This window comes from Equus quagga, chromosome 11, assembly GCF_021613505.1.
Source record: "Equus quagga isolate Etosha38 chromosome 11, UCLA_HA_Equagga_1.0, whole genome shotgun sequence".
Classification (NCBI taxonomy): domain Eukaryota; kingdom Metazoa; phylum Chordata; class Mammalia; order Perissodactyla; family Equidae; genus Equus; species Equus quagga.
Window position 1 is genome coordinate 28,132,307 of NC_060277.1, and position 18,942 is coordinate 28,151,248.

Consider the following 18,942-nt stretch of genomic DNA (forward strand, 5'->3'; position numbering starts at 1 on the left):
TGGGCAGACCCTATCCTAAAGGCAATCTGGCTGAAATAATTTCTGTACTTTCCTTGTTTGTTTTTTTGGAGTTTTGGTTTTTTTGTTTTGAGGAAGATTAGCCCCGAGCTAACATCCGCCCACCAATCCTCTTCTGTTTGCTGAGGAAGACTGTCCCTGAGCTAACATCCTTGCCCATCTTCCTCTACTGTATACATGGGACGCTTACCACATCATGGCTTGCCAAGCAGTGCCATGTCCGCACCCGGGATCCAAACTGGTGAACCCTGGGCTGCCAAAGCAGAATGTGCAAACTTAACCACTGCGCCACCAGGCTGGCCCCCTCCTTGTTTGTTTTTTAAGCTCCTTCACAGCCCTTTTTGTCCTGCCCAGTTTTGTTACAGTAGTTAGTCCTCGGCAAATAAAGCAGACATAGGGGAGAGCCAGGCAGGGGTTAAAGTGGCTCCATCCTTCTGGGGTTTAGCCAGCTGACAGTGATGTCTCAGCCACTTTTTTTTTGTGCCTCGGAGTCACAGAGTAGGCAATCTATAAGGAATCTTATCGTCATGACAGGTGCTGTCAGAGTTATTAAAACCAAAAGAGTGATGTTCTGTAGGCAGGTCTGATGGTATACCTGGGACACCCAGCTGGCTTTCCTTGTCCATATGCCATTTAGAGTCTATAGGGGGGCTCGGAGAAGTGCCCATGAGGATGTGGAAACCATGCCCAGGGCCAGGAGTCTGGGTGTCAAGAAGCCTCCATCAGAGTGTCCTGCCTCTCACCCCTCCTCCTCCAGAGCCTAGGGTACAGTGGCAGCCAGTGGACATGACCCAAGAAAAATCTGTTTCCTCCAGATAGCCATTCCCAACCCACTGCTGCAGAGTCCACAGTTTATTTCCTCAACTTAGACTGGTTCCAGAAATTTTACTTTGGAAAATCTCATAGCATAAACCGTTTAAATGGATAAAGGGCAATAAGGACAACAGAGTAAGGGTGAATCACTTGCTCTTAATAAAAGCCAGAGTCCCCACAGGCCTGTAAACCACCTTCAGTGACCCCAAGTGGCCATTTATTTCAGGAACAAGCTCGTCATTACCTGGGGGAGAAAGGGCTCGTTGTCCTAGTATAAAATGATGGGTTCTTTGCCAAGCAGTGAAATATTATCTGTGGCCGTGAAGTTTGAAAAGGGAAGTGTGTTCTTAGCTCTGTAGTGCCAGGCAGCTTCTGAGCAAGCTTTAATTTGTTACTGTAACGCTTTGTTCTTCTCCTTTGTCTTTTCTTAGTCATTTTGCCTTGAGCTTTTTCTTTTCTTTCCTTAATACAATTTGATATCTAAAACCAGAGAACGGGGCTTCCAGACTCAGGCCTTCTGGTCCAAATGCAAAAGTGGCCATCAGGTAATTAAACTAGATCTCTCGGAAGCAAGAATGGTCAGTGTGTGTACCTACACAGCCGTACACCTACGTGTCAGCATACTGGCTGTTGTGCGCTGGTCTCTGAAGGTTCGCTGTCCACTACTGCAGTAAACAATAGGAACTAAATTTTAAGTAAAGCCCCAGGGCCGAAAATAACTGCAGCTCCAGCTGCTATGGACACGTGGTGCATCTGGCAGATGCACACCAGCTGACTTTGTTTCCCATGGAGGTACATAGTGGAGACATGTCTGGGCCCAAGCCATTTTGGACTTTTGTACCTTGAGTCACACTTGGGAGAAAGCGGGGGGCCGGGGCAATTTGGAGGACAATGCACTTATTCCCTGTGACTCAGACCACTTAGTGGTTGAGCTAATTAATTCTGTACTCCTGCAACTTCGAAGGGTTGTCTGTGGTTAGCTCCAAACAGACTTGCGCATTGTAGTAATCCAGTACAGCAGTCCCAGGTGCGTGGACCTGGGAAACAGAGATGAGAAATCAAAGAACCTTTCCCAGACTGTTGGGGAAAGACAAAAAAAATTTTTTTTTTTTTTGAGGAAGATTAGCCCTTAGCTAACATCTGCTGCCAATCCTCCTCTTTCTGCTGAGGAAGACTGGCCCTGAGCTAACATCCGTGCCCATCTTCCTCTACTTTATATGTGGGACACCTACCACAGCATGGCTCTCCAAGTGGTGCCGTGTCTGCACCTGGGATCCGAACTGGCGAACCCTGGGCTGCCAAAGCAGAACGTGCACAGTTAACTGCTGTGCCACCGGGCCGGCCCCCCAAAAATATTTTTAAGACTTAATTTTTTCTGGAGCAGTTTCAGGTTTACAGCAAAATTGAGGGGAAAGAACAGACATGTCTCATATACCCCTGTCTGCACACATGCATAGCCTCCCCCATTATCAACATCCCCCACCGGAGTGGTACATTTGTTACAGTCGATGAACCTGCATGGACACATCATCATCGCTCAAAGTCCATACTTTGCCCTAGGGTTCACTCTTGGTGTAGTACATTCCGTGGGTTTGGATACATGTATAATGACATGTGTGCATCATTGTGGCATCCTACAGAATATTTTCACTGTCCTAAAAAGCCTCTATGCCCTGCCTTTTCTTCCCTCCCCCTCCCCCCATCCCCTGGCAACCACTGATCTATTTACTGTCTCCATAGTTTGCCTTTTCCAGAATGTCATATAATTGGAATTATATAGTATGCAGCCTTCTCAGATTGGCTTCTTTCACTTAGGAATATGCATTTAAGGTTCCTTTATGTCTTTCCATGGCTTTATAGCTTGTTTCTTTTTAGCGCAGAATAATATTTCATTGTCTGGATGTAGCACAGTGTATCCATTCACCTACTAAAGGACATCTTGGTTGCTTCCTAGTTTTGGCAATTAGGAATAAAGCTGCTGTAAACATCCATGTGCAGGTGTTTGTGTGGACATAAGTAAGTTTTCAACTCTTTTGGGTAAATAGTGCAAAAATTTTCTGAGAGACTTATTTTAGTTTTTGTTTATACTTTTTTCTTTTAATAACCTTAAAAGCCAACCTATAATCAGATAAAACAGTATCCACATGGATCATCTTTACAAAGTTCTTTTGACTTCTCTTTACATATCGTGTTTTTCAGATCCCTCTGATTCTTTTTTTCAGCTTCCCCAAGCATTGCCCCTTCCTCTTAACTCCCACTTCTTTTACTTTCTTAGGTTCGTTTCAGATTATAGCAGGGACATCTGACGTGATCGTCCCCGCTTCCTTCCTATTGCTACAGTAGGCTTATTGAAGCACTGTTTTGCTCAGGAGACCTGCCTCCTCCAATCTAGACACCTCCTCTGGCATAAGGGACTTCCATAATCCAATTCTCTCTTTCTTCCCTAAACTTTGAAATTTATTTCCTAAGGACTACCTAACCAGTCCTCTCTGGTTCTTGATTCTAGAATGTTTTCTCCAAACCCCATCTTCCTTATACTTACCAAGCCTATTCAGACAGGGCACAAATCATCATTAAATTATAGGGATTCCTGTTACATTGTGAATGTGCAGTGGGCTAACCTGGGCTAACACAGGTGGATCTGTAAATAGAAAGTATTTATCAAATAGATTAAGCCCTGGTACCTTCAGTTTTCACCCAGCCTCCTCCGAGGTGCCGCTTCTGCACAAGACAGAAGAACAGAGGTCAGACAGTTGGCCCTTTCTCTGAACAGTAGCCAGCCCCTGTTGTATACTTTTTTCATTCTGCTGTTAGAGTATTTGATGTCTCAATTTTTCTAGATAAACAAGATTTAGAGTGTGTTTCCTACTCCTTGTCTTCAGTAGGGAACTTGCCTTCTAGTACTTTGGTGACTTGTCTAAGGTCACTGGCCCAGTAACTCAGAGCTGGGAATCCTGGCTCCCGGGTCCCTTGTCATTCACTGTACTGTAAGTACCAGAGACGCCAGGTGAGGCAGGTGCTCAAATGGCACATGGTTGGTCTGCTATCTCTTTTTGTTGTTGTTTGGAGTTTTTTTCATGGATTCAGATGCTTTTTGTCTTTTGGAGAAAGGGAGTAGGCACCAGTCAAGAAGCTCTTCAAAAAATTAACATTCAAGTGAAGAAAGCCTTTGCCTTCAAGATTACATTCATCTAGGCAAGTACGGTATTCAGTGTCTCTGGTGAATTAGAACATGTGCCCAGAGTGTAGTGTGAAAGTACTTTAATAAATAAAAATATATTTCAACAAATATCCAGGTAGAACTTAAACTAAGAAAGCCAATACTTCAGTCACATTATACATCTCCCACTGTCAATGTTAATTGTGCTCCCTATTTATGGTACCTTAAAATAATTTGTCTGTAAGCATGAGAATTGAGATAACATTCATAGGGATTAGCAGGCATGCTGTTAGTGAACCTAAATATCTTTTTTGCCAGAGGGGGGCAGAGTATTGTTTCTCAACTGTTAGTGGGGTATATACATAGAGGAGTTGAGAAGAAAGCAAGCCACCATTTTAATACATGATCAATCAATTTGAATGTGCCCTGTGGGAGTACCATTTGGTTTCTGGTTTTTCAGCAAGTACTGGGATCACTACATTGATTTTTTCATCTACTTGACAGTGTATGTTTAAAGTATTATATGGGAGGGCTGTTCCACAGCGGCCACTCTGGATGACTAATTCTGCTTCAGGAACCACACCAGTGTCGTTGTTTTCAAACAGTAATGACTCGTCTTACTGTTTCTTTGATTTAGTTCTTAAATGTTAGAGTGTAGTAGCATTAACTTCAGGAAATGGAATTTTAATTAGTGATTAAATAAGCTGGAATTCTTGGTGTATATTCAATGATTTGTGTTCTGCACCATTTCTGGGATATGCAAAATTTAAAAAGCGATTCTAAAATGGCTACCCAATCATCTCTAGTCCCTGATTGCTTTCCACAATGTCCACAGATGAGTGGGGATCAGGTAGCAGGAGCCCCAGAGTTCCCATGAAGAGACCCTGACTGGCTGTTGACTTTGGACAGACCATTTGAGTTTTGCGTCTTAATCACCTGGGGTAAAATGCCCCACATGAAGTATCCCTTCTTTGACCTGCACTCCTGAGGGTACTGGAGTGGGGAACACCTGTTAGGTTTCTGCAGTTAGATGTTTACCTCGTCTCATACTCATAGAATACATTAGAATCTTCTAAAATGTATACTCAGATTACAGCTATAAAAAGGAAAGCCTCACAAAGGCTTAATATCCATAATATATAACAAACTCACACAATTCAACAACAAAAAATCAAACAAGCCGATCAAAAAATGGGCAGGAGACATGGACTGACATTTCTCCAAAGAAGATATACGGATGGCCAATAGGCACATGAAAAGATGTTCCTCATCGCTGATCATCAGGGAAATGCAAATCAAAACTACACTAAGATATCACCTTACACCTATTAGAATGACAAAAATAACTAAAACTAATAGTAACAAATGTTGGAGAGGTTGTGGAGAAAAAGGAACCTGCATACACTGCTGGTGGGAATGCAAACTGGTGCAGCCACTGTGGAAAACAGTATGGAGATTCTTCAAAAAATTAAAAATAGAACTACCATACGACCCAGCTATCCCACTACTGGGTATCTATCCAAAGAGCTTGAAATTAGCAATTCCAAAAGTCCCATGCACCCCAATGTTCACTGCAGCATTATTTACAATAGCCAAGATGTGGAAGCAACCTAAGTGCCCATCAACAGATGACTGGATAAAGAAGATGTGGTATATATACAATGGAATACTACTCAGCTGTAAAAAAGAACAAAATCGTCCCATTTGCAACAACATAGATGGACCTTGAGGGAATCATGTTAAGTGAAATAAGCCAGATAGAGAAGAACAATCTCTGTATGACTCCACTCATATGACGAATTTAAAAATGTAGACAAAGAGAACAGATTAGTGGCTACCAGGGGAAATGTGGGGTGGGGGGTGTGTACAAAGGGTGAAGGGGTGCACCTACAACACGACTGACAAACAACAATGTACAACTGAAATTTCACAAGATTGTAACCTATCATTAACTCAATAAAAATTTTTTTAAAAAAAGTAGGAGGGCCTCGTCTGATGGTGAAGATGAAGAGAGAATGCTCACACAGCACTCCACGTGCCAAATTGCTGTGAGCATTCTTTGTCCTGTGACCCTGACGCGGCAGTGCTGATGACCTTGTTCCTGACCAGTGCTGCTCTCCTGCTCTTCATGGCGTCCGATTGTGCTTTGTGATCTTGTGTCTAGCGAGTCTGTGGACTCAACTAAGACTTCTGCTCCCTTCTAGGTATCATTTATCACTGTGATCTTACCAAAGAGGAGCTGGAGCCAAGAGTCTTCCGAGAGGTGACTGTGAAGGGAATTGATGCTTCCGATTATCAGACAATCCAGGTATGGAGGAGCATTTGATCTCGATAATGTGAGAGTTACAAAATCTGACTTTCCATCCAGGCCATTCACACCTCATCTTGTCAGAAGCCATGTAGGTGATCCACAGTCATACAGACCACAGATATTTTGGGAGCTTCTGCTGTTTCTGGGCATTGAGCCTGCCGGGTCTGCTCCCATACCTGCCACTCTTGACAGGAAGCCAGAGTCCCTTGTCTGGGGGATCTTACTGCAGTAGCTATCAAAGCCGCACAGTTTGTCTGCTTGCTTGGAAGTGGGTTGTGTTCTAGTTCGGGTCTTGTGGTGTCATAAGTAACAACATAGATTTGCTCTATATAAAGGATTGACTCAGGTGCTATGAGTCAGTCGTTTCAGCCTCAAGTTCATATATATTTCTTCCTGGCACAAAGTGGGCACACCATGAAGTACTAGAATGAATGAATGAATTAATTAATTGTCAAGGCACCACAAGCTCACCATCCTTTCAGGTTAAAAATTGCCCCAAAGGTACTGAGTCTCCCAGAAGCTGGATCACTTATTGATTAAGGATGCAGAACGTCTCTGTTCCTTTGCGAGGAGAGGTCACCTCTTGGGTACCAGGTGTTTATCAGGGCTCTCCCACTTGGAGGGCTGGACCACACAGACCACAGATTAGGAATCAGACCGTTGGTTGTGAAGGAAAGTTAAAACAAACAGCACAGGATGCTCCCGAGAATGTTTCTGTGAAACTAGGGCATTATTTTACCTTGGTGAATTACCCTTCACCTGTCTAGAACTAGTCTAAATGATAGGCTAGATCTAGATTGTAAATAAATAGAGCTTTGTACAAAAACCAATGGTGACTGGGTCTGGCTCAGGGCTGCAGGTTTCCAACCCTGCTCTGTGTCAGGCGTCAGCAGACTGGCCTCTGGTTTTATTGGAGAATAGCCACACCCATTTGTTCACATTGTGTCTCTGGCTGCTAATTAAATTAGCACTTTAACAGGGTGAGTGTAAGAGAGACTGTATGGCCCACAAAGCCTAAAGTACTTAGTATTTGACCCTCTAAGAAAAAGTTGGCTCATCCCTGGTCTGTATAAATAGTATTTATAAAATCAGAATGTTCCAGTAGCCGCAAAGGGCCTTTGTCATGAAGCTCTGTCAGACATGCCTGAAATCTCCACAGTCTTGTTAGGTAACATTGCGCGAGTCATTTAACCTTTCTGCCACATTTTTTTCAGCTGTAGAGTAGAGATAGTATCTACTTTGCAGGATTCCTGTAGGATTATGTGAGATGATGTATATTAAGTGTCTGGCACATATAATGATTTTTTTTCAATCGATATTAGAAATAAATGTAACAGACTTTTATAGTCTTCTGTATTCTGGCCTGCTTCTTGTTTCATTTTCAAGATGAGCCATCACCTGGAGAGAGATTTTGTGGAGGCTTATAGCCCCTATCTGGTGCTTACAGTGATCATTAATTCACCCTAGTCCTATATTAGACTTTTAAAATCACTTTTAGGCTGTCATTCTTTGCTGTTTTCCTTTTCTCCAAGGAGAAAATGTGTCCTTATCGTCTGTAACATTTGGTCTTCTCAGGGCCTAATTCTAGTCCTTGCCTGGCATCCCCAGGGCCAGAGTGTGTGTGTGCATGGGCATGTGTGTGCAACACTGCCTCTCCCACTCCCATCAGTAAGGCCAAGGATGCCCGGGCAGCACCCAGTGACCGTCCCCTCTTCTGCTCTCAAGGATGCAGCCTCAGGTGCCCTCGAATTGAGTTGCCCACTCAAGACCCCCTATCTTCTCCTCGTCTCTACCACAGGGTCCTCTCACCTCTATATAAAAACACCTTACTCTCCTCCCTTTTCCACCCCCACAAACAGTTAGTGCCCAAGTGTACAATGACCTTTGGAGTTTGGGGGAGGGAGGGGCACCGGTAACAATGATGGCTATAACTCTTACGTCTCAGTGACAGTGATTGGAGTTGTGTCTCCTGTTGAGTAGCTATTTTTGTCTATTCTGATAATAGTAATATTCTTTACAGGTGACACACAAAGAAACTACTTACCACCTACTATACATTTTTTTTTCATTTATAAATGAAAAGATAAAACTTTACGCCTGAGCGAGTGCTCGTGTGGAGTAGGAAGCTCTCAGCCATGTACATAGCAGCCTGAATCTTCCAGATTAAACTGGGGAGGAAACGGGCTTGGGTGCTGCCAGTCGCCTGTGTCATTGCAAAACTGAACTGCTGTGCCTGGCTGTCCACTGCGCAAAGAAAACTTCCCTGATGTTAAGCTACTCAAATACTTATAACCTTTTATTTGGACTGCTTCAAGAAGAAAAAAAAAAAAAGAGTCATGGTAAATTTTTAAAGAGATAGTAACTAGAGAGAACGCATTGCTTTACAGATTTTAATGCACTGCTCATCATTTCCATGCTTTAGAAAATGGAGATTTGCCTGTGGGCAGAGTATAGCCTCTATGTATAATGCCAATAGAAGATTTATATCGGTTCATGATACACATCATACATATTGCACTGAGTTGTTAAAATAGAATTCTTTCATTGTGTACAGGCGCTTTTGCAGTGCACTGTGATGTCACAGCACCCTAGGCTTGTACCACTTACAATCCTTTTGGCAGTGGTGTAGATTCAAGTGTGTGCAGCAGAGCTGTAACATGGCCTGTGAGCGTGACAGATGTTCTCACATGTTGATTAGGCTCTCAGCGGGCTTGCCAACCATGACCTACCCTTGTAAAAGCAGGCCCTAGAGAGGGATTTGTGCATGGATGGAAAACATCCTGATGGTGTGTAATAGAAACCACAGCATTTTGAAAAAATATTCTATTTTTGTTTTCAGTTACTTTAGGATAATGCCACTTTTGATCCCACTTGACTCTGGTGTTTATATTTATTCCATATGCGATTTGGAAAGAAGATCCCCTGGGCTATTTGTCACTCCTCCTTGCATTCTGTGAGGCACGTTAACATTTTGAAGCCAATGCTGCAGTGCAGATTACCCTGCTTGGTTAGTGAACGCAGTTAATGGTGGTCATGACCATGCACATCTGCTTCGTGGTGTAGTGGGTGAGAGAGACAAAGCCAAGGAGAGAGAAGGGTCGAAGAAACACAGGGCCAAAGAAACCACAGAAGGCTGCTGTGTGATGTACATTCTCTCAGGACCCAGAGCATCTCGAATGGGCGAGGTGAAGGATATGGTGTCGTATTTTCCTGATAGACACAGAACAAAGCTGCTATCTCTATAGCCTTTATCCATTCCTGATTACCACGCTGGGTAGAAAAATTGATCTGTATCAGAAATATAATTTTGAAAGTCAAATCCTGAAAAACTGTTCGTTTCTCTTCTAATCTGGGGTACGTAGAAGAATTTAGTTTTAGGTAGGTTTATCCAATCTGCAGTTGACTAATCTTTCCTTTTTCCTGTTTTTTACTGTGAATAGCACGACCACATAATATCAATTAGAACCTCTGTGCCCAAGTCTTTTAAAAAGAAGTTGAAATACTGAGCATTAGAATTACATTTGTAAAACAAGTTTGGTGATAAGTGATTTCCCTGAAAAATCTGTCTGCATTTATAACCAATAATATGTTTCATTTTAAACAAAGTGAAGTAAAAGGGATATGGTAGTTGGTCTGTCAACAAAAAATTATGATGCAACATGCAACGCCAGGTCCTATTTGAATCCAGAGAAGTTCCAGACACAAGCACTGTCCCTGGGAAATTACAGTCAGACTGAAAAGTTGAGACATACAGATCTGGAAGATCAGCCACCCCAAAGATGTTCTCACAGTGGTCCAGGGAAAGGTGCAGGCTGCGGTCAGCACTGTGGTGTTAGAGGTTCTCCTGGCCGGGGTCAAGGAGGCCGTCTTCACAGCAGAGGTGGGAATTGGGCAGGGTTTTGAGGGACAGGTAGTTCCGTGATTCCTAGTTCCCCACTAGTGGTGGTCCCCAGTACCACCACCCTTCATTCAGAGGCTGCCTCTGCCTTTTCACAGCAGTGTAATTTCATAATCTCACAGTAAATTCAAAAAGAAAAGAATCACACCCTGCACATCCTGGGCAATAGGGTTGCCTCTGGCAGTTGTCTTTTGAGGATGGAATAGTGTTTGCCCTGTGGTTGAACATGGCATGATAAAGGAAAGTAGTGTAGCAAAAATGTACTTTTTGGTTTCTCAGTATCTCATTTTTGTTCAGCCAGCTAAGAGACTGGCTTTTCTCCTCCCAAAATGAAAGACAAAATTTAGAAACCTGAAAAAGAACAGTGAACTGAGTGTACTGTGAATAAACTCCATTAACAACAGTTTCCACATTCTATCAGAGGCAATGAATTGGAAGGAAGATCTAATTTTATGGGGCAGAAGCAAACTTAAATCAATACACAATCATGCATAACTTAACAATGGGGGTACGTTCTGTGAAATGCGTTGTTAGGTGATTTTGTTGTTGTGCGAGCATCATATAGAGTATACTTACATAAACCTAAATGGTATAGCTTACTGCATACCTAGGCTCTGTGGTACTAATCTTATGGGTCCACCATTGTATATGCAGTTAGTCGTTGACCAAAATGTCATTATGTGGCACATGACTGTAGTACGAAAATAATAAGAATTATAAGTATTAACATAGATTTTATTATCTTGATTCCTGTTTTGTTATACTCAATAGAAATCTTACTTTCCTGAGGTTTACCTACAGTGATGCATATGAGACATCAAGAGCATCCCAAAGGGTGCCGTGTAGCTGAACAGAAATGTTAAAATTAAATGATTCTTTGGGTTCACCAAGATGCCTTGGAGTAGAAGGAGTGGGAATTTTTTTCTTAATTTAGTCTACATTTTTCTAACCTTGGTGATAACCAATTTGTGGTTGCTAGCATACAGGCTCTTCCCTTCAGAGCACATGTTCTCAGAACATTAATTAGTGTTTTAATACTCATTAACTTTTGTGCTGAGCACATGGCACATACAGTTTTTGAATATTGACTCATCCACATCCTTGGTGAATTGACTGTTGAACTAGTGAGGATGTTTTTCTTTAGCGCTGTGTTCTTACCATTAGGTGTAGGTCAGAACATGCTAGTGAAGAGTGAATGGGGAAATATTTTCAGAAAGAACTTTGTGAGGGGTCACTGTGCTTGTATATGATTAGGAGACTTCTTTAAATTGAATCAGTTGTTCTCGACAATTTATTGCCTAAGCGTTCATGTTATATTTGGTATTATGCTTCACAGTGACATATTCTTGCATACACAGATTCCTGCCCTTTCGAGTTCTCTTTGTCATGTAGGTATTCTAGATTGAGGGCATCATCTTCATATTCAGAGAGCACATATTTATGTCTCTTTCTCCTTTACATATCAGCTCTGTTCAAATAATTTGATTGTAAAAGATGATAAGAAAGAGACTTTGTTTTCTTGCTATTTTATCATAGAGAAATAACTTATGGGGCCCAAGTCTGTCGTTGCTGCAGTCTCCATTCCACTGTAAATAAATCCTCTTCCATGTTTTAAAAAAGGACATTACTTTGCAGCAGCCTGAGAATATGTAACCCACTTTCAGTACAAATCACAAGGTAGTCTTGAGAACTGAGCAGCCAGTCCCCATAGTGATAGACCTGGGGAGATCCCTTGAGCCTTCTGTGGGCTTCCCTGTGGCAAGGGATGGAAAGCTCAAGGCTGACTCAGGCCTGTGCTGAGTTTTCTCTGCACTTTGCTCTGAGGAAATGGGTCCTGTTTAAATTATGAATGAGGTCTGCAGTGAGATGGGGACCGGGAAAGCAGCTGAACCTGTGCCTGGTGACTTACAGCATCAGGGTGGAGGCCAGGAAAAGAACCCCATTGGTTGGCTCTCCTGGGGGATGCAGTGGTGACTCGGCATCATGGGAATTTGCTCATCTTGCTTTGTCGCCATGTTAATGAGTCAAACAGGTGTTGATTTAATTTGAAGGTTAGATTCACTTTTAGAAGGCCGTCCAGGTTGATTGTTCTTTAATAATATTGTTGTATTAGAGGTCATAACTGTCAAAGATCAGGCTGTGCATAAACTCGGTACTATAGGTGACAACTATACTCATTGAAGTATATACAAAGTTTTCGATATTTAGATATCTACAGATAATACTGGAATTTATAGGTTTAAATTTTGTTTACATTTTTCTAGGAGTCATCACTTTTGAGATCCATAAAAGTTGCAGGTTGCTGATCTTTGCTGATATTGAGGTGCGTAGATTTCAGGTCACTCACGGTTAACAGCTAGCTCCAACTCCTTGCTAGAAAACCATCTTGGGAAAAATGTTTTGTTATGCTATAAAAACAAAGTAGAAAGTCACTCCCTTCTGATTAGAACTGAATCAATAGCGTAGTACCATCTATGAATAGTATGTGTGCTAATCATACATATCTTTGCCATTTTCATAATTATTTCTGTTTTAAAAATGAATCTGAATCTCAAGGCGTGTTATTCAGGTTAGATTCAGCTGTGAGCAACAGGAAAAAAATAAAAATAACCATGGCTTGAAGAAGAGAGATATTTATTTCCCTCTCACATAAAAGAAGTGCAAGCAGAATCAGTCCAGGGCCGACGTGGTGTCCAAGGTGTAAGGAATCCAAGCTCCTCTCTTGCTGCTTCATCACACATGGCGGCCGTTCCCTGGGTCACTTCATGGTCCTTGAAGGCTGCTGGGGTTCCAGCCATGTTATACCCACTTTCCAACCAGCAGGAAGGCAGAGGGAAGAGGGAAGGAGGGGAGGTACATGCCAGCTGTCTTATAAGGGTGTTCACTAGAAGGTAACATACATCATGTCTGCTTTCATCTTATTGGTGAAAATGTACTCATGTGGTCACACCTTGTGCCAGGAGGTTTAGAGATGTAGTTTTATTCCCAGAAAAAATGTGCCTTATTATCAAGGAAATGGGGGGAATGGATATTAGGGGACAACTAGCAATCTGCCATGCAAGGCAAAAAAACAGGCCTTCAGCAAAAACTTTTTGGTGTGGACCCTGAGACCAGGAACCTAAACACCACCTGGTAGCCAGGTACCTAAATCTCAGGATCAGGGTTGGAAAAACGAAGACTCCAAAAAAGTTGAATTTTCAAATATTATAATTATAGACAGCAGAAATGACACACTACAAAGAGAGAAGCACCTTTTAAAGAGGCTTTTCTCCCACGAAGAAAGACATTTAATGTTGCTTCTAGAACATGAGTATATGTTGTTCCTGAACCCTTGTCTTGACTTTAGCAGAAGTGTGATGCAAGAGTGTGTGGACTGTTGGAGCATTAAAATCAGGATGAACTCTGAGGGGTTCTCTCTGGCGTGAGGGGGACGTGGGTTAGCTAGTGTCCAGATGGCTCTCCAGCTGTTTGATTCTGTGCTAGAGTCTTCTTGCCCGGGATAACCAGCTCCCAGCCACCCTCCTGCACTGTCCTTGCAAAGGATGTGTACACAGGCCATCCTTGAGGGGCCCGCCCACTGGAATGGAAGCATGGCACGAATCAGCCTTTTGGGAGGTAGTTAGGTTCCTACTTCCATGGCTGCCTCTTGTGCTTGCTCCTAGGTGGTATGTTTTCCCACTAATACGGTTTTGGGCTCTGGACAAAGCTGTTTGCTCCACTGCATGTACATTAGAGCTCCTCTAGTTGAGCATTCTCACTTTACAGACGAGGACCCTAAAACTCAGTCGATGTCAGTGTTCCAACAAAGGTCACACTGTTGATAATTGACAGAGCCGAGACTAGAACACAGAACTCCAGAGTGATGCTAATCATGCGCATTTTGTTATGAGGATAAGTTATTTGTGCTCTCAATAACTTAGCTGGGGTTTTTTTTCACCTTTAGAATAAACAAATTAGACCTAAAGGAATCTAAATCCCTAAATTCCCTTACTTCTAAAAGTATGTTTCTACATCATTGTAAGTATCCACTGAGTACTTTGTAGACTCTTATGGAAAATGTTAAACATTAAAAATACTCTCTGTGTGAAAGGGGAGATGATAAGGGCCCATAAGTTCGTTTTTTAATGACATAAATATCATTATGATTATTTAAATATTCTTTTCCAGTCTCTTGTGGCATTTTAATGGAGAGTCTCATTGCCTTATCCATTTATTTACATCATATATATATGTATATACATATATAGTATACACACACATGCACACATACATAGACACGTTTATATCTTAATCTGAGGGGCTTTATTTAAGTCTTAAATGTTGGTCACCATGTAGCAGTTGAAACTCCATTTAAAGTATCTTCAGAAGTGAAATAAAACTTTAGTTATATTTTTACTTTTGTCATCTTATCTCTTCTTGGATCCCTCCAAGATATTTCTCAGGGGTTGGCATTAACGCCAATCCTTGCACCAGGTTGCTTCTAATTCAAATTCAGAAGAATATTCACAGATTTACTTTGGAAGCTCTAGCCCAAGACTTTGGCTTCTTGTGCAGCGAACCTGGAAAACAACTCCTGTGTCCAAAGCAGGTGACCTTCTTTACTGCTGTTGTTTAGAAGGGGACATCCATGGCAGTGTCTCTCCATGTATAGGTGAGTTAGACAAGTATTAACAGGATTAGGGGGCCATCTAGAAACGGGAATCTGATCATTGTTTCGATTTTCTCTGCACTGAAAAGGCTCAGCAGGAGAGATTTGGGGGTTATCTTTCTCCCGCTTTTCTGTGGTGGTATCACTCCTAAACCCCAGGGCTGCATCTTAAGTAGGTTGCCAGCTAGACAAGTGTTCTTTGCCTTCCTGCTCTACTATAGCTTTTAGGGCAAAAGGAGAAAAGAGACCACAGGAGCTTAGTGTGGGCTCTGCACCTGCTGCGGTTCCTTCCCTCGCTTCTGCCTTTGCCTAGAGTTATGCTGGTGGTAAATAGATGATGGCGTGAGTAAAAATAGACCAAGCACTGTGGATGTTCCATTATCTCCCTGGAGGAAAAGCCATTACCGGCCTAACTATCATTGTCTGTGAAGAAGGGAGGGAAAAATGTTCCATTTCCATAAGCATAATCTTTTGATTTGGATCAAGTGTACCCTGATCTGGGTTTAGAGAAGTAGACTTGATCATTCTCTGTTCACTCCTAGTGCTGACTACATGGAAGAGGTAGATTAGAAATATTGAAACAGTGATAAACATGATGGTAAAGTACCATGAAATGGAAGGCATTGTGAGGGTACTAACTGGGGACACACGTAGGTGAGGAGGTCATTGTCTGTGTCAAGTGTGGGTTCCTCTACCCAATTCTTTATTTTTTTTTATTTTTTAAAGATTTTATTTTTTTCCTTTTTCTCCCCAAAGCCCACCGGTACATAGTTGTATATTCTTCGTTGTGGGTCCTTCTAGTTGTGGCATGTGGGACGCTGCCTCAGCGTGGTTTGATGAGCAGTGCCATGTCCGCACCCAGGATTCGAACCAACGAAACACTGGGCCGCCTGCAGCAGAGCGTGTGAGCTTAACCACTTGGCCATGGGGCCAGCCCCTCCTCTACCCAATTCTTGATGCCCTCCTTCATGCAGCCCCGCAGGGTGCCAACTCACTGTCCTGAGTTCCCACTCCAAATACTCCACACCATCCAGGCTCATTTCCTAGCCAAACCCTTGACCACCCTACTCAGACTCACCTCCACCTGGCTGTCCTTCTTTTGTGCTCCATCTTGGCACTGCTCATTTTATTTATTCTATTTTCTGAAATTCTACGCACTTTTTTAGTATTCAACCAAGTCCCAACTCCTCTGTAGAAGCTTCTCTTCTTGTTCTACCCTTGGGAACTCAATCTAAAGCAAAAGACAAGGAAAGGAGATGTTCAGCTATTACTCGAAAATACAGCCTGTGTGTGTGCACACAGTATGTCAGACTCTGTGCCAGTGTTCTCTATGCATTATCTCATTTCTTCAGAGGAAAACTACCCTTTGAGATGAGTAATCTCATTATCTCAATTTTCTAGAGGAGGACTCTAGAAAAGTTAGATGGTTGCCCTAAGTCACGCAGTGGCATAACTGGCGCTTAAGCCCACCTCTCCGACTCTGCAGTGCTCCTAAGCACAGTACCACCTGCCCTGAGAAGCTGTGCTGGCTTCTCTGGTAAGGCTGTCACAGTTCAACAGTTGTGCACCCTGGGGTGGGTAGTTTTGGGTCTTCATGTAGAAATTGATATAAAACATTGTGGCTTTATTAAGGCCCTAGAGAAAGCATCATCATTTACCTTGGTTAATGTCTTAAAAGAAAGAATGTAAATTATCCACTCAGGCTGTATGGATCAATGCAGCTCATATTAATTCTTGTGCATTTAACATCATCTGCCAGTCACTTCTGCTTAGTTAAGTAATAGATGAAAACCTTGTGTCCTCCCTGTTGGTTTGTATACATGTGTGTATATATATATATATATATATATATATATATATATATATGAGGAAATATAAATATTAGTATGTATACAAACATATTTTTAAGCAGAGAATATGCTGTTTGATCCCAGTTAAGGTAGTGGGTAATTCTGAAATTGAATCCTAAACAGAAAACCCTTTACGGTGCAAGTAAAAATCATGTATGTGCTGCCGACATGTGGACCCTGAATTTTTCTATGTTTTACATAGAATATATCTGGTTCAACTCCAAAGTTTAATGTGCATATAGCCAATTTAAATAGCTGGAAAAGATTAAGGAAAAGTATAAATAAACTGTGGCTGTGTTGGAAGTGCCAACTTTGAACCACTGCTCAGAATCTTCAGAGATAGGAAGGATAAAGTAGCATTGTGGGGCGTCGCCGGAGTTCCCTCTGCTCACCTGTCTAGACTTTCACACCTAATTCAAGTCCGTGTATGGCTACCAGCAGGTCTCCTCCTCCTCCTCACCTTCCATCAGAAATTCTTGGTCAGCACTGACCAGTGGAGGTGGGATGAGGAAGAACCACTTTCATTCATCTAATCTGTGTATTTATTAAGAATTTACTCTGTGCCAAGTATTGTGCTAAACACTGGGCATGTGCTGTGACCTAGAGAGATGGGGTCTTTGCCTTTATGGGAATGTTGGCAAGAACAATGAACAGAAAATAAATGTGAACATTACAAGTTGGAACAAGGGCTGTGAGTGAAATAAACAAGGACTGTTGGGAGAAGAACAGAGGAGCCCAGTGTGCATGGAGTGGTCAACGAAAGTTCCCTGGAGTTTTCATTTAAGTGGAAACTTAAAGGCTAAGAGGGAATAACCGGGTGAAAATGAGGGAAGAGCAGCCCAGAATGTTAGGATAAAGGTCCTGAGAACAAATTGCTTGGCCTTAGTGAGGACCTGAGAGAAGACTGGGGCATGGTGAGTGAGGGGGAAATGGGCAGTGGGCATGGGGGAAGGCAGGGCCTCACGGCTATGTTAGGAGTTTGTTAGGGGTCCCTAGGATAGTGGAAGTCCCTGCAGGGTTTTATACTGGAAAGTGACATGTTCTGATTTAAGAAGATCATTTTCCATTGTGTGGAGAATAGATTGAAGGGGCAGATGTGAATGCAGAGAGAGCTGACAGACGTCTGGAGCAACAGACTAGGTAAGAGAGAGGCGGCCTGGACTAAAGTGGGTGTGGGAAGGAGGGGTTTAGAATACATCTGGAAGGTAGAGTCCACAGGACACACTGAGGGATGGCATGTGGAGGGGACAGGGAAAGGGAGACATCAAGGACAGCTCTGAGATTTCAGATCTGCGCAGCTGCTGCCATGTATCAAGTTGTTGGCAGTAGGTTGGGGGTGGACAGGTTTGGGAGGAAAAATGTTCTGGATACGTCAAGTTTGTAGTGCCTATTAAATTATGATCCAGCTGGTGATGTCTGATGTGGAGTTGGATATTTGAGTCTAATTGTTAAAGGAGAGATCTGAATTGGAGTTGTAGGTGTGGACATCTTCAGCATAAGTGTGTTATTTAAATCCAGGGGAAAGGAGAGAATCACATGGAGGAACGTATAAAGAGTGGAGAAGGCTCAGGACTGAGTGCCGAGGAGCCCCACATCTAGAGGTTAGTTGGAGAAGGAAGAGCCAGCAAAGGAGCCTGAAAAGAAGCAGCCAGAGGGGTGCAAGGAAAACTAGCAAACCCCAGAGTAGATGAGCAAGTCAAGAGAGGGTTTTAAAAGGAGGGAGTGGCAGACGACAACCAGTGTGTTTGGTGGGTCAAATAAGGCAGGAAGAGAGTTCTTGGGTTTGACAATGTGGTCTCATTGGTGATCTTGACAAGAACACTTGCAGTGAGCAGTGGAGGCAGACTGGTGGCTGAACAGGGCCTATCGAGAAAGACGAGAAGATGCACGTGGTGTTCATATATTGGTTTCTTATGGGTGGGTGTTACTGAGGGATGGGGGGATTCGCTTTGCCTCCATACATTATTGTATTGCATTATTTTCCTAGTTACAGCAATCTTATATTAATGCTATAATCTGGAAAGCTTATATTTTAAAAGTTTAAGAAATTTATAAGAAAAAAAATAATCCCTGATAGGTTAACTGAGCATCTCTGACTTTTAACAGCTGTGGGTTTATATCTTTCCACTCTCTTCCTCCTCCAGATTGCTTTTTAAATTTGTTATTTTATTCTTGTAGAACAACTTGTACAGCTGTGCTAAGAAAGCAAATCAATCAAAAAAATCACATTTTAATTTCATAAAA

General features: G+C 42.4%; 1 protein-coding gene across 1 annotated transcript in view; it reads left to right on the forward strand.

The window, feature by feature from the left end:
* The window catches only part of PREP (prolyl endopeptidase), a 120,435-nt gene that overhangs the window by 69,440 nt on the left and 32,053 nt on the right, over positions 1 to 18,942 (forward strand). The window contains exon 10 of the mRNA XM_046674940.1: positions 6,196 to 6,299. Within this exon, the coding sequence (XP_046530896.1) occupies positions 6,196 to 6,299 (104 nt within the window). The remainder of the gene's footprint in view (positions 1 to 6,195; positions 6,300 to 18,942) is intronic.